This window comes from Falco cherrug, chromosome 18 (assembly GCF_023634085.1).
Source record: "Falco cherrug isolate bFalChe1 chromosome 18, bFalChe1.pri, whole genome shotgun sequence".
Classification (NCBI taxonomy): domain Eukaryota; kingdom Metazoa; phylum Chordata; class Aves; order Falconiformes; family Falconidae; genus Falco; species Falco cherrug.
In genome coordinates this window covers 1,613,899-1,628,158 of record NC_073714.1, presented here as the reverse complement: position 1 = coordinate 1,628,158, position 14,260 = coordinate 1,613,899, and the positions used below count along the sequence as shown (strand labels likewise).

Genomic DNA, 14,260 nt, shown 5'->3' with positions numbered 1-14,260 from the left:
TGTATTGAATGATTATACTGAACTCTGAAGCAAGTGGAAAAATACTGAAGAAATAAGACGAGGTCACGGCCAGAACAGTGGGATGAAGAAAAAGGAGCAAATTGCAGATGTTTGCACAAAACCAAGGCCGACAGGACGCAATAAGAAGAACTAGGAGACCGCAGAAAGGAACCTACGTGCCAGAACAAGCAGAAACAGAAATCTTCCCAGTAAACAATTGTTAACCAATCATATTATTATACGCTTGTAAGATAGCCAATCACATTATCGCACGTTTATAGAATGCCTTATAAAAGTTTACCTGGTTTGTACAATAAACGGATCAGATCTTGAACTCCGTGAGTATTCGTATCTGACTCCCGCTCGCTCGAAATGCCCGCAGCATCCAGAAGCTCTGTTTTCCTCTCATTCAGTTGAGCTCATAAGATGTTCACAGTAATGTAGTGGAAAAAAAATTACATCTAGATATTCAATATGCTGTTATAGCCTTACAGCCCAGGGTGTCACAGCACCTACAGTTCTTTGACCAGACAATCCTATGAAAAGATAATCAGAAAAGAGTATCTTTGGGTATATATCTTTCAGTCTTACTAGATTCTTCAGTTTTTTCTTCTATGGAAAATGGAAAATAGTTGTAGAACCAGTCCTACAAAATATGCACCACTACAGTGAGTCAGGTGGTGGTAATGCCATATAATACTTTTTTTTTTCCTTCTCCATTGTTTTGTTCCCATCAAAGACACCTCATTGAGAAATGGGCTGCTGGTATTTTTTTTCCTGGTCCTCCCACTCCTTATAGCTGCTGCTGTGGCATTTGCAAAAAGAGACAGGCTGAAGCGGTGCTGTCGAAGATTAATGTCACGCTGCCATTCGTAAGTACATTTTCCTTAGTACCTTCTCCTCTGCCCTTTGGAAGTAGTCCATAGGCATTTATTTATGCAAGCCAATGCCAAAGTAGGGAGGCATGCTCCAGTCCTAAGATGTCAGGCGAAGGCCCCTGCATCAAATGACACATGTAGCTTTTCCTAGGCAATGACAGAAGAGGTAAATTCACCTTAAATTGAGGGAGCAGAGAACTTTCTTCTTACTGTGTTTGTCATCATGCATTGGTGATTGGTTTTATATTTTTAGGACCCATCTTTGGTATAAAGTGGCAAAATGAAGCTGTCAGAGTCCAAAACAGAGAAATGGTTATGTTGTTTATTAGATTTGTGGCAAATATTATATTCCTGACATTTAATATGGGCTAAGCTAGTACAAAGGCATCTAGCAGGTTCAAAGTGCTTGGATTTGTAGCCTGCATAGCCATTCTGTCAAGGTTATGTGCTCACACGGTCCTTATCAACTGCATTTCAGGTCCCTTCAGTCACCACCTCCTAGGACAGAAACCGAACCAAGAGACTACCACCACAGAGGCTTTTCACATGGCATGCCTTATGCTCCAAGAGGTGCACCCATGGTAGGAATGATCTGCTTTTCATCACTTTATTTGTCGTCTGTTACTCTAAAGCAACAGATAAAGGCAGGCTTTTGCCCTAATAAAAGCTTCAGAGTGACTTTATTCTTCTATTTCTGCAAACTGAGTTTTCTCTTTGCTAAGGCAAAGAGAATAACTATTTCCCGAGGTGGGTGTGTGCGAACTCCTCAGTTTCCTGCTGTTTAAGCTTTTTATGAGTTGTGCTTGGCTTGACAAGCAGTTTACCTGCTCTGCTACCCCCTTTATCATACACTGGAACCCCCTGCCCCACCTGAGGAGGGAAGCAATCCTTGCCAGCTCCCTAGCCCCACTCCTTTTCAGACCAGTTACCTGTCTGAGTGCCCTAACTAGCCAAAGCACACTTGCCGAGCAAATCAAACACTTGTGATCAGCCTTTCTGTTTTTTCCGAAATAATAGTACTTTCCAGACTGCTGCTGTTTCTTTCTGCTGAGTTTCTCAGAAGGAAAGGGCAACTCGGACATTTCCAGTTTGTTTGCAAGTGGTCTTAAATGTCAGTTAACTAACGAAACAAATATTTCCGTTCCCTATATGCAAATTTGTGAACGTTCTTGTTAACGTTTTCTTCGCAGGATATGGAACCGAATACCTTTCCTGTTCCATCTTACCCAGGTAACCAGCATTCTCAGCAGGCTTACCACCAGTCTTACTACCCATCTCCGCAATACCGGCCACCACAGGCGCAGAAGCTGCCAACAAGGTCAGTTGAGTTATTGCAAATAACTATTGGCAGTTGCACTGAGGTATATTTATGGTCATTGCCTTCATCTCTGTAGGCATTAGGGTATTTCATCACGTATTATGTGCAAGCAGGACTGACCTTTTGTTGAAAAAAGTTTCTCCTTCACACTGTGGAACTAAAATGCTATTGCCCGTAGCATTCATTTTATACACTGTCATGACTACATTTTGATTAAGAAGTTTTGGAATGCTTTTGCAGAGCCATATTAGCCCTGCATAGAGGCGAATAACATGCCTCTCGAAATAAGCAGGTTAAAAAGAAATTACTCAAAAATCTGTCATTTTGCTGATTCATGAACATTATTTTCAAGTACAGGATCATTTCTCATCAACTTTGAACAGAAAGTTTTCCTTTTTTTGTTTTGCTTTTAAATTGTATTTCTAAGATATGATGCCTATGCCGTAAACTGCGCATCCGGAAAGTGCAAGGTACTGAGAGGGAGAGCTTTACAATAGCTTGCGTTGGTGGGAAACTTGTGGGGGTCTTTGTCTGGGGAAAAGTGGTGTGTTAACGAACTGGGGTTCCCTGAGGGTTCCAGGCAATGGAAAACAGAGTCTGACCATGGCATGTTTGAAATGAGTCTTCAGTGTGGAAGCTGAGATGGCACAAAGTGGCATAGCTGGCCGGGGGGAGTCACTGGGGTGCTGGTGCCAGGCAAGGGGGAGAGGGATGTACGTTCTGGATGTCATCACCTGGGCTGACAACGGCTTCGATGTCCTCTTGTAGGCCGCCACCTCCGCAACAGAAATGTGTACCTCAGGGACCTCCTCCACCACAGCAGAAATTACCTCAGGGACAGTATTTTCCTTCTCGACCGGCACCTTTGCCTCCCAAGTAGCTTTTGGCTTCTTCGGGGCCTTCACGTGACCTGACCCGTTCACTGAGACAGAGCTGAAATTGCAGTTACCTTTCTTGCATTGAGTGGCCCAAGGTAATCCCGGAAAGCCTTCCTTCTGCAGCCTGTGATAAGGCAAATGAGATATTGAAACAAGGAATGTAAAACTTTAAACTAAATACCTCTACCAAAGCTACAGGAACTGAAAACATCTAACCCATTCTTAGATCTGTCTGAGTATTGTGGCTTTGTAAACTGCAGCAGGCTGTCCAGCTGGAAGTGGAGCAGCCTGCAGCTAAATAATCTTTAAAGTACAGCACTTGGGAGTTGCTTTTAGTTTCCCCATTTCTGCGATGAGCCCTAATAACAAAATTGTCTGATTTGTTGTCGTCTTTCTTAAACGTACAGTGAAGAATGGAAGCAACCCATACTGTTTTCAAAACAAGGAAATCCAGCCAATTAATTTGAAATAATTTCGCATGGACTGGAAAACGTTACCCATTTACACATTAATGGCACAAGTGAAATAAGGTATCAGTGTACTACTTCAGAGGAAGATAAATATATTGTAAACATGTTTATGCATGTATATATGTTTATTGATGTGTAATAATGCACTTAAATTCTTACTTTCATGCTGACTGACACTAAGCTGTGCTATACAAGCACCAAGTTTAATGATTTTAAATTAGTAATTGTGAGTTGCTAAATGTGAATCCTGCACTAATTTCCACTAATACCAGGAATAGGCAATGAAAGCAAAGGTACGAAAAGACGCAGCCATACTTTGGTTTTAAAAAACAGGGTGCTCTTATGTTTTAATTTGGGTCTAAAGACTCAGTAGCAGTCACTGCAGAAAACTGAGATGTGAAAAACGTGTCTGCCTAAGTCACCTGAGCTTCTTTGAGCACTTTAAACAGGAATTTGTTGACTAATGCAGCCCTTTCACCCAATCCTCAAACCTTTTTAGTGTCAGTCAGGATGCTTAAACAGGCTAACTTGCATTAGGTGGGACTGCCATCTGTTTCTACACCACTGACAACAATATCTGAAACCTGCTTCTGAACGGCAGTGTGTGGTGTGCTGGCCGAGGAGGGGAGCTCCGTTAGTGTGATGCTGTCTGGCTGCGGGTAGAAACTGGACGCTGGTGGTCACAAATAGAAATCTGTTGCACCAACTTGCTAAAAGTGAAATAAGTACTGAAAAGAGTGCTTGGCTTTTTCACTTTGTGCTAGCCACAGAGCACAAACTCTATCTGTAAAATCCCCCATAATATTGCCAAAAAAAATTTTTTTCCTCTGTATATACATATATAAATATATATATATATATATATAGTGTTTGCATTTGCAGTAATAAAATACTTGAACTCCTGTGGTTTCCCATAAACTTAGACTAAGATTTATAACACTATTAAAATACGTAAAATGTCTCCTAGAGTATCACCAGATGTATTTGTGGGGGTCTTCTGTTTGTTCCAAGATAATCGCTTCCTGACGTTTGTTGTGTTTACTCAGTTTGGGCTGGCTGTAGCAATGGGCTTTGCGGCACAATGAGGCAGGTGGTGCGGGAGCCTCTCTGGTGGGTCTGCTCCGGACCATGGGGACGAGGGAATCCAGGCAGCAGGAATCACCTCTGAGAGACGTACGGAATTGTATTTGAAGCTGTATGTGTGAACTAAAACTATGCTGAAAATGGTGCCTTTTAATAGATAAAGTTTTTATACTTCCGGCATGCACGTTAGCAGTATTTGCAGGGTGGTGGTGTAGGGCAGTGAACGTGCGGTTTTTAGAAGCGATCCTATGGAAAGGAAATAGCTCAGATTTTACATGTGTTGAATATTGCAGATGACTACTGACTTTCTTTTTTAAAGTGTACGCATATCCCTGTCCCCCGAGTCGCTCTGGAGAAAGCGGGGGGCGATGTCCGTCCCCACACGCGGTGAAACCTCTGCTCGTCGGTCGCTGCCATGCTCTCGGGGCCTGACCAAAGGGCTGTTACCGACCCCCTTTGTAAGAAACAAACGAGCAATAAAGATGCCGGTTTTGTACAAGGCGCTCTCCTCTGCCTCTGCTTTCCGGGGCGGGCGGGGCCGTTGCCGGTGGGCGGGGCCGTTGCCGGTGGGCGGGGCCGTTGCCGGTGGGCGGGGCCGTTGCCGGGGCAGATGGCGACGCGCTGGGTGCTGCTGTTGCTGCTGTTGCTGCGGGGGGCTGGGCTGGGCGCCCCCCGCCGCCCGGCTGGGCTGGGGCCCGGCTCGGCACCCCGCGGGGGTCTCTCCCCGGGCTGGCAGGCGCTGGCCCAGGTCACAGCCCTGCGGCGGCTGCTGTGGAAGGAGACGGGCGCTGCGGGGCCTCAGCAGGCACGTTGAGGCAGGGGTCTTGGGGGGGGGGGGGGCGGGGCGGAGGGGCACGGGCTTCAGCTGCGCGGAGGGGGCAGATGTGTTAGCAGCTGTAACGGAGGCACCATACCACTGCTGCCAGCGCAGCAAAGGCTGTGCCGGCTCCTTGAGGCACTGAGCTCGTGCGCTGGCCTCAGCGTTTGTAGTTGCCCTCGGAGCATGCTTTTCCGGAGTCAGTGTTCCTAATTCTCCCTTTCTCTGCTCTTCCGTATGCGCAAGGACATGGTGTCCTACATCCTCAGGATAGAGGGCAGACCATACACCATTCACCTGCAGCAGCAGTAAGTTGGCCCCAGTCTTGCCTTGTTTGACGCCTGCCATCCTGTTCCCTGGCAGCTGCTGGGCTGGGGGCTCTGCCCCCCCACAGGACAGTGCCAGGCTGTGCGGTGATCCCTGCCTGCAGGCATTTGTGCTGCTGCTGCTCCCTCTGGCTCTTTCCAGCACCATGCCCTGCTGCAGGCATATCCCAAAGCCCACAGGAGAGATGCGTGCGTGTGTGCCGAGGGGTGGCAGAAGGCTGGAGGGGGGTTTGAGGGATGTTTGTGCCTGTGAGCCCTGATGCCAGCGGGTTCTGGATCTGCCAGTGCAACAGCACAGGCTGCAGGACCTGGAATAGGCTTGAGAAACTGTGTAAAAGAGATTTAAGTCCTTCACTTTACACCTTTCTTTTGTAGTGTCTTTTTACCTGGTGATTTCAGGATTTACACATACAATGAGAAGGGGTCTTTGCGCTCTGATTCAACCCATGTCAAGGTAACCTTGGATTGCTTTGGGGTTTTTGTTCCATAAGTGTTGCAGCGTAGAGCTTCTGCCCAGTATGTGCATTCAGCTGTTTGGTGGCGGGTGAGGGAATTGCCCTCGCAGCCACGGAAGGGGCGCCTTGTCCTCTGTTGTGCCATAGGGAGGCTGCCACTACCAGGGGTACATTGATGGCTTCCCCACCTCAGCAGTGACCCTCAGCACCTGCTCAGGGCTCAGGTAACGAACCGCCACCTCCCCACGCTGCCCTGCCCATCAGTGCCCATGGGTGCTGCTGGGCCTTTGCTGCAGGGGAGCCCAGGGGTGCCCCAGCAGCCTCGCTCAAAGGCACCGGGACTGGGGCAGCCTCCCCGGTGTGGCTGCAAACGGCTGGTGCCGTCACCTGGCAGGGGCTTGCTGCAGTTTGAGAACATCAGCTACGGGATCGAGCCCCTGGGTTATTCTCCTGCGTTCGAGCACTTTGTGTATCGCGTGAGTGGCGAGAAGATGGCAGGGTCCCTCCTTTCCAGCAGCCACCCCAAGACAGGGCCAGGTGGGCTGACCGCAGAGGAGATGTTGAACAAAGCACGTGGAGACAATGAAGTGAGTGGATGTCTGCTCTCGCGGTGGGGCTGATGTCCCCGTCATGCAAGGAGGGGAGGGCTCCAATCCCACAAGAAGCTTTGGCTGGTGTTGTCTGGACAGACTGATGGGGGAGGGTGTTCAGGAGTGGCAGTGCTTGTGGTGGGGTGTCGCATGGGCTGTTACTCATCTAGTGCCTAATGAGAGGCGTTACCATGGTAGAATGGCTTTGAAAAAAGTCAGAAATGGCAAAGTTGGCATGCGTTCCTTATCTTATGCTAATTTAAAGACAGCATTGTAACATTACTTTTGAATGGAACCTTGAGTAGTCTAGCAAACCTCAGGAGTAAGGTGACTATAGAATGTAGAAATAAGTAGCCTTGGAGACCATTTTCCTTTTCAGCCACTGTCAGCTGCAGCACTCCTTCCCAAATACTTCAAAGTGTACGTAGTTCTGGACAAGGCTTTGGTAAGTCCACACCATTCATCTTCTCCTTGTGTTTGCCTGACTTCTATGAGCGTAGAAATGGTGCCATTTCCCAGCTTTTATCTGTATTTGTTTTCCCTTTTGAAAAGTTATATGTACTACAGACATTGTAAGAAAGAAAGAATGAAAATTGATAGTTGAATTTACACGATTGGATGTTGGCAATCATTTCAGCATTTCAGCATTGTTCTGCTTCATCCTGGCAAATTCCTTGTCCACTTGTGTCCTCTTGGGTTGTTTTTCAGTACAACTACATGGGTTCAGACACGAATACTGCAACACAGAAGATAATCCAGGTCTTCAATTTAGTCAACAATGTAAGTTTAAAAGTCTTGTTTGTATTGTAGTAAGAATGATGGTGGGGTAGATGTTAGTAATGGCCACCTATATCCTAGCTGCTCTTGGTTTTAGGAGGAGGTTATGCAAAAAATTCCAGTTCTTGGCTCATGATGCTGCAGCTGTGATGGCTGGGCATGGCCTGGCAGGAGGTGTCTAGAGCTGCTGTTCTGCTCAGAAAGGAAGCTATGTGAGCAGGCGTTTCCTCTGTTATGCTTTCAGATGTTTAATCCTCTTAATGTTACTGTTGTGCTGTCCTCCCTGGAGCTGTGGACAGAGGAGAATAAAATATCGACAGCAGGGGAAGCAGATGACCTTCTACAACGATTTTCACGGTGGCAACAGTTGTATCTCACTCTGCAGTTGTATGATGTAGCTTATCTACTAGTGTAAGACAAAGGTTTCCTTATTCAGTAAAGGTTACAGGGTAGAAATCAGTTAAGCCAATGCAGTTTGAACTATAAAGTTCCCATGAAAAACAGTTTTTTAAAAGAAACATATTTCTTATGTATTTCATAATATTAAGGAATTAGGAAATTATTTCTTTCAAGACATACCTTCCAGCTGGCATTTCAGTGGCGATGCAGCACGCACGAGTGTGCTGCTGGTCGCAGCAGCCCGTGGCTGAGGAGGGGCTCTGCTGCTGCCCCGGCCAGGGCTCGGCTGCAGCCCCGTCCCCACCTGGCAGCTGCAGACCCTGCCAGCAGCTCCCCTGGGGCTGGCAGGGGGCACGGGGGCAGCGGAGCACCCGGGGGCACCCAGGGGGACTCAGGCTGTACAGACCCGGGATCGCCCGCTTACCTGCAGCCATGGGGCATCCCGGGCTGGATGGCTGGTGACTTTGTGTGTGTTCCAGGTACAGGGACCGAGCAGCATTTGTGGGCATGACGGCTCTGGGAAAGGCGTGTCAGAGAGATGCTGCTGGCGCAGTGGCCGTGGTACGGTGCCACCCAGGCCCCACCAGCACACGTGTCCGTGAAGCTGGAGCTCGCCCATGGGCGGCAGGGACAGGCGGGTGGGACACAACCGGAGCTGGGACCTGCCAGGGTCTCGGCAGGCAAAGCAGAGCCGCGGCAGCCCCGCTCTCTCATCCCTCTAGTACCAAGCGGCTGTGACACTGGAGTCCTTCTCCATCCTCCTGGCACAGCTGCTGGGACACAGCCTGGGCATCGGCTACGACGACCCCCGAGAGTGCCACTGCCCTGGGCACGTCTGCCTCATGAGCCCAGAGGCGCTGTGAGTTGGTGGCGTCCACGTCCCGCCCGGGGGCAGCAGAGGCGGGTGGGCAGGACGTGCTGGGGGAGAGCGGGGTCCCTGGCAGCTGCCAGGTCAGTGCCACAGCCAGCGCCATGCGGCACATGCAGCCGTGTGTCTCCTGCACCCTGGCCGAGTATGCGCTGTGCCACAGTTGCATGGTGGGGGTGGTCGCAGGGTGTCCTTGACAAATGTCATTCTGTTGCAGAAAATACAAGTCAGAAATATCTGCTTTTATTCTTTTAAGAAGGAAAAAAATAGTCATTAGTGATTCAGTGCTTAATTTGAAAAAAAGAGACATTTTCTCTCCCAAAGCAAGATATTTCTGAAGGCTTCTCAGTTTCTATTAATAATGCATTGTAAAGTTGGGTTTGACAAGTGAACTAAAGGCACACAGGGGATCGTTGCACCTTGTGCCAGCAACTGAGCAAGTTCTTGAATTGCAGAGATTTTGAGAGGCTGCATGGCAGTAGATGCGTTAACAAACCCCAGTGTGGATAATTGATTTATTTTAGACACTTCAGTGGGGCAAAAGCCTTTAGCAACTGCAGCATCAGAGACTTTGAAACCTTCCTGAAGCACGATGGAGGTGCGTGCCTTTTCAGTGGACCTCACTTGACTGGACTGTCGTACCGGAGAGCGGCCGTCTGCGGCAACGGCGTTGTGGAGCCTGGCGAGCAGTGCGACTGCGGGGCAGCGAAGGTGCATGCTGAGGGAATTGTGGCCAAGTGTGCACATTTGTACTGTTTGTACGTTTAGAATAATGAACCCTTGAGACGAAGGGCACAGCTGAGGTAGAGACCAGCCCAAGAAGGATGATGTATTTTTAGATCATTTTTCTATGATGGCATTCATCTGACAGCAGCTTTGCCCACTTTCTTCTGATAGATATTGCCCAAGTGTAGCTTTTTGGGGAAATGATGGGAGAGCAGAACCTCTTACAGTAAAAACTTCTGGGGGAACAAAAAAGTAGAATAATGTGGTTTTGTGTTGTGTCCCCAGGCATGCTTGAAGGATAAATGCTGTACTAAAACATGTCGGTTTAAGCCGGGAGTGCAATGTACCTCTGGATTATGTTGTCATGAATGTCAGGTAAAGAACATTTTCACAATTATCACAAGATCATTGTTTGCTTTTGGAGAAATAGTATGTTCCCATGCTGTCAGATGGAGACAAACTCCTGCTGTGCAGAGAGGTTCCCAAGGTAAGGCTTTCAGCTCAGCTCCCTGAAACTTCTGGGAGGAATATTACTGGGGGAAGACTATTTTGGAGAGTGGAACATGCATGTGGGGACCCGACTGCCTCAGAGGTGGCCCCAAGGGACTGGGGATGCAGTCAGGACAGCGTCGGGAGGGGCCTGATGGGGGACCCCACCGATGGGCACATAAGGATGGAGAGAAGAGTCCTTTCTGCCTCCTCTGCCAGTTCAAGCAGAAGAACTCACAATGCCGCCCTGCCGCCGATGCGCAGTGTGACCTGGCCGAGTTCTGCAATGGGTCCTCTGCGTCCTGCCCCCCCAACCTGTACGTGCAGGATGGGCATGACTGTGAGCATGGCACCGGCTACTGCTACAAGGGACGCTGCCAGTCTCCGGACCTGCAGTGCCAGCAGCTCTACGGGAGAGGTAACAGAGGCTGCTGTGGTTGCACTGGTGCTGCGGGGACTGCCCGGGTGCAGGAGGTGGCCACAAGTAGTAATGATGCTCAGTTTGTGTCTTTGCTCTTTAATGCCCCGATTTCAGGTCAGTCTCATCATGCCTTTTTAGCTTGGTTTTGGTGGGAATGAGGGTTTGTGGTTCGTTGGTAACTTGTTTCTGGTACTTCCCCTGTGAGCCCAAACCCAATTCCAAGCACCTGTTGAAGCAGGAGGGGGGTTTGAGACTGCACTTGCACATATCTGACATGAGCGATGGGGCATAGCACTCTGTGCAAGATTTGTGCCTTGTGGCCTGGCTTCTCCTTGTGCAGGAGGCAGGAGGGACAGCAGTGACCGCGGTGCCTGAGAAGGGTGGGTGCAGTACCCCAAGGGGGGCAGAGCTGTGAAGCAGAGCACCCCAGGAGGGAAGGACACAGCTGTAGGAAAGCATTTCAAGCTCAGTTTTGACTCTAGTTAATATACACTTCAGTAGCGTGTTGTGCTCCCAGTTCTTCAGAGATAACGATGAAAACAACAAAAAAAGTAAATTGTGATCTGTGAGCAAACTTAATCAGTGAACCAACCTACTATTTGCTAATCCCCTGCTAACTTCTGGGGTTCAGGACTGCTGGGGGTTTGGCAGTTCAGAGACAGGTATCTTTTCTCTAATTAGTGGACAGCATCTGTGTTTTGCTGTGAACAGGATGAAAAATTCAGAAGTTAATAGATACTGTAATATCTCCCTCTGTGTTCCTTTAAATTATAATAAATATTATTGCTAAACTTGTAGGTTCAAAAAATGCTCCTATAGCTTGTTACGAGGAACTCAATAGTCAGCGGGACAGATTCGGACACTGTGGGTTCCAGCCCAGACAAGGCTATAAGCCCTGCGCTTGGAGGTATGCTCTAGGAAAAGGCACTTGCTCTGCTAAAAATGTGTATTTTAATTGGAACTTTACAGTCAAGGGAAGTGTCCAGACTCCAGTTGACAGTAAGATTTGTGGAGCAATATATAGAGTTAAGTGTGTATTCTCCTTGTTGGTAGTGTGATGTCTCCTTTTGTGCAGATCATCTCTTGAACTTCCCAGTCCTGCTTATTTTTTCTTACCATGCAGTGCCCCAGATTTGTGTTGCGCTGTTTAATGTTGCTAGTTCATCAGGTAGCACACATATATATGTGTGTGTGAGATATACATCCTATGCAAATTGATTTTACAGGGATCTCAGATGTGGAAAGTTAATCTGCACGTACCCGTACAGCATGCCATTTCCATCAGATGATGCTGCTGTTCTTTACGTCCAAGTGCGTGAGCACTTATGTGTGTCTTTGGATTATCTGAAGGTATCAGCAAGGCTGGATCCTCTTCTGGTTCCGCCAGGTACAAAGTGTGGTTCTGGAAAGGTGAGAAAACATTTTATAATTATCTAAAATGCCAGATATAAACTGTAAATATTAACAAGGTTTTAGAAATACTTGCTCCTTTGCAGCGTAAGTGTACTTGATATTTACAAACCCTGTAAAATATGCAAACATTACGTGAAAGGTTTGGCATGGTGTAAGCGTATGTAGACGTAACCCAACCCCAAGACAGTAACTGTAGCTTTTTAAAAGCACTGTTGTTTTTTTAGAAGCAGTGTATTTTCACTCTCTTTTGGAACATAAGACCGAAAGGCTGAGCGCTGCGATGGTAAGGCAATGCGGAGCAGGAATTGTTGTGGTTTTTCCTAGGTGTGTATAAACAACACTTGTCACCCGCTTTCAGTCCTGGGATATGGCTGTGACAGCGCAGTGCAGTGCCACGGCCACGGCGTAAGTCACTGGAGGGCACGGGGGCTGCTGCCGAGGGTGAGTGGCTTTGGCATGAGGATTTGCTGTGGCTTGTACGGGAATTGGTCAAAGACCCATTTCAGGCTGACTACAAAATCATGACCCTGTTGGCTAACACAGGGAGTAAAACCATTTAAAACTCTGGGTCCTAAAGCAATATCAAAATATGGCAAATTTTGTTCACTAAAATAGAGAATTTGGTCGTTTGGTTTATGGAGGGGGGGGAAATCGAAAGCAAAATTGAAGGAACATGGAATTGAGGGCAGTTGGAGCCAGTGGAGCTAGAAAGTGTTGTGTGGCTGTAGGGAGTGGGAGCACTGCAGTGTGATGCTTGGAGGGGTCCCTGGCTCCCCGGCCCCCCGCCTGGCCCTGGGTGCTGACGGCCGGGGCGAGCCGCCCTCTTCTCTGCTGGTCAGGCGGAGACGCGCGTGGGTTTTGCGGGAGGGTGACGTTTGACTCGTTTGATGTCTCAAGGCTACCAGAGCCTGTGCTCGCGGTGTGTTTCGTGCCTGACACGGTCCCTGAATTGCCAGAGCGGCGAAGGGCGTGCAGCCCCCGCGGCGCCCGCCCGGCCAGCGGCAGCGGCACAACACCGGTCTGGGTGGAGGGTCCCTTGCATGAACCCATGGCCGGTCTTTTAACACCCCCCCGGGCTTTTCAGGTGTGCAACAACAGGGGGCATTGCCACTGCCACGCCGGCTGGAAGCCCCCCGACTGCCTAGAGAAGGGGTCCCGCTTTGGGGGAAGCGTTCACAGCAGGCTCCAGGTGGTGGACCGTGGTTAGTACCCCCAGCCGAGGGGGGACAGGCGTGGGGGTCCCTGGCAGGGTGGGGAGGGCGGGGGGTCCGTGCCCCCTGCCCACTGCCCACTGGGCTGCCTCCTGCCAGGCCTCTCCCCTCAGTGGCTGCTGGAGAACCCGCTGGTGCTGGGCATCTGCCTCCTCCTGCTTGTCCTCGCCACGGCCATCTGCCTGGGCCTCCACTGGCAGGGCCAGCAGCCCCCTGGCACAGAGGGGTGAGCAGGATCCCTGGGGGGGACGGGCTGTGGGATGGGGCCATGGTGCTCCCCAGAAGGGTGGAGATGATCACCAGGGAGGCACGGGCTGGGGCGACTTCTGCAGGGTTGGAAGATTCTCCAGGTTGAGGGGATCCCCTGGGCTGCGGTGATTCCCTGGGGAGGGCAGGGAGATTCCCTTGGGCAGATCACCTGATCCCCAGGGCCGAGGTGATCTTCCAGGGGTGGGGAGGAAATTCCTAAGGGCTGAGCTGATGCCCTCAAGGTGGGGGACGATTCCCCAGGGCTGAGGTGGTCCCCAGGGCTGAGGCGGTTCCCTTGGAGGGGGGACATGAGGTGATTACCTGGGGGGCTGAGGCGACCCTCTGGGTCTCCGTGCAGCCCTGCAGTCGAGGAGGGCAGCAACGGCCAAGACCCGGACACGGAGCCAGACCCGGACATGGACACGGACACGGAGCCAGACCCGGACACAGACACGGACCCAGACCTGGACACGGAGCCGGACCCGGACCCAGACACGGAGCCGGACCCGGACACGGAGCCAGACCCGGACACGGAGCCAGACCCGGACACAGAACCAGACCCAGATCCGGACCCAGGGCTGCACCGCGGGTGCTAATAAAGCCGTTGGGCGCAGCCCCGTGTCTGTGTCTCTGTGTGGGGGCGGCAGGGCCGTTTGGGTACCGGCCGGGCAGGATGGGGCTGTGCCTGGCTGTTCGGGAGTGCCAGTGCTTATGGTGGGGTGACCGGGGTGTCTCGTGGGTTGTTACTCATCTAGTGTCTAATGAGAGGCAATACCAGGGGCTGCAAGATTTACTGATAGATTGTAAAAATGGGGGTGTATCTCCCTCCAGTCTGCAGATGATTGGTGGCGATGTGCTAGCTGCTCTGGCCTCAGGGTTCACGCGATGAGTG

General features: G+C 50.0%; 2 protein-coding genes across 2 annotated transcripts in view; both read left to right on the top strand.

Moving 5' to 3' along the window:
- ADAM9 (ADAM metallopeptidase domain 9) overlaps positions 1-5,126 on the top strand; it is a 29,965-nt gene extending 24,839 nt beyond the window's left edge. The window contains exons 19-22 of the mRNA XM_055696111.1: positions 740-872; positions 1,357-1,459; positions 2,069-2,196; positions 2,965-5,126. Coding sequence (XP_055552086.1) covers positions 740-872; positions 1,357-1,459; positions 2,069-2,196; positions 2,965-3,076 — 476 coding nt within the window. The 3' untranslated portion in view covers positions 3,077-5,126. The remainder of the gene's footprint in view (positions 1-739; positions 873-1,356; positions 1,460-2,068; positions 2,197-2,964) is intronic.
- Positions 5,127-5,505: 379 nt separating this feature from the next.
- LOC102060245 (disintegrin and metalloproteinase domain-containing protein 32) lies at positions 5,506-13,981 on the top strand. Its single transcript, XM_055696266.1, has 18 exons — positions 5,506-5,752; positions 6,146-6,224; positions 6,373-6,449; positions 6,620-6,812; positions 7,195-7,260; positions 7,524-7,595; positions 7,837-8,003; positions 8,471-8,552; positions 8,714-8,850; positions 9,384-9,570; positions 9,871-9,960; positions 10,294-10,492; positions 11,294-11,402; positions 11,722-11,905; positions 12,233-12,313; positions 12,993-13,110; positions 13,219-13,345; positions 13,727-13,981. The coding sequence occupies exons 1-18, from the start codon at positions 5,682-5,684 to the stop codon at positions 13,962-13,964; spliced, it is 2,277 nt and encodes a 758-aa protein (XP_055552241.1). The 5' UTR covers positions 5,506-5,681; the 3' UTR covers positions 13,965-13,981.
- Positions 13,982-14,260: the final 279 nt, after the last annotated feature.

Coding starts and splice junctions, on each gene's coding strand:
- LOC102060245 (XM_055696266.1), top strand. CDS start 5,682: ATGCGCAAGGACATGGTGTCCTACATCCTCAGGATAGAGGGCAGACCA. Junction 8,851..9,383: donor CTCATGAGCCCAGAGGCGCT/GTGAGTTGGTGG, acceptor GATTTATTTTAG/ACACTTCAGTGGGGCAAAAG. Junction 9,961..10,293: donor TATGTTGTCATGAATGTCAG/GTAAAGAACATT, acceptor CTCCTCTGCCAG/TTCAAGCAGAAGAACTCACA.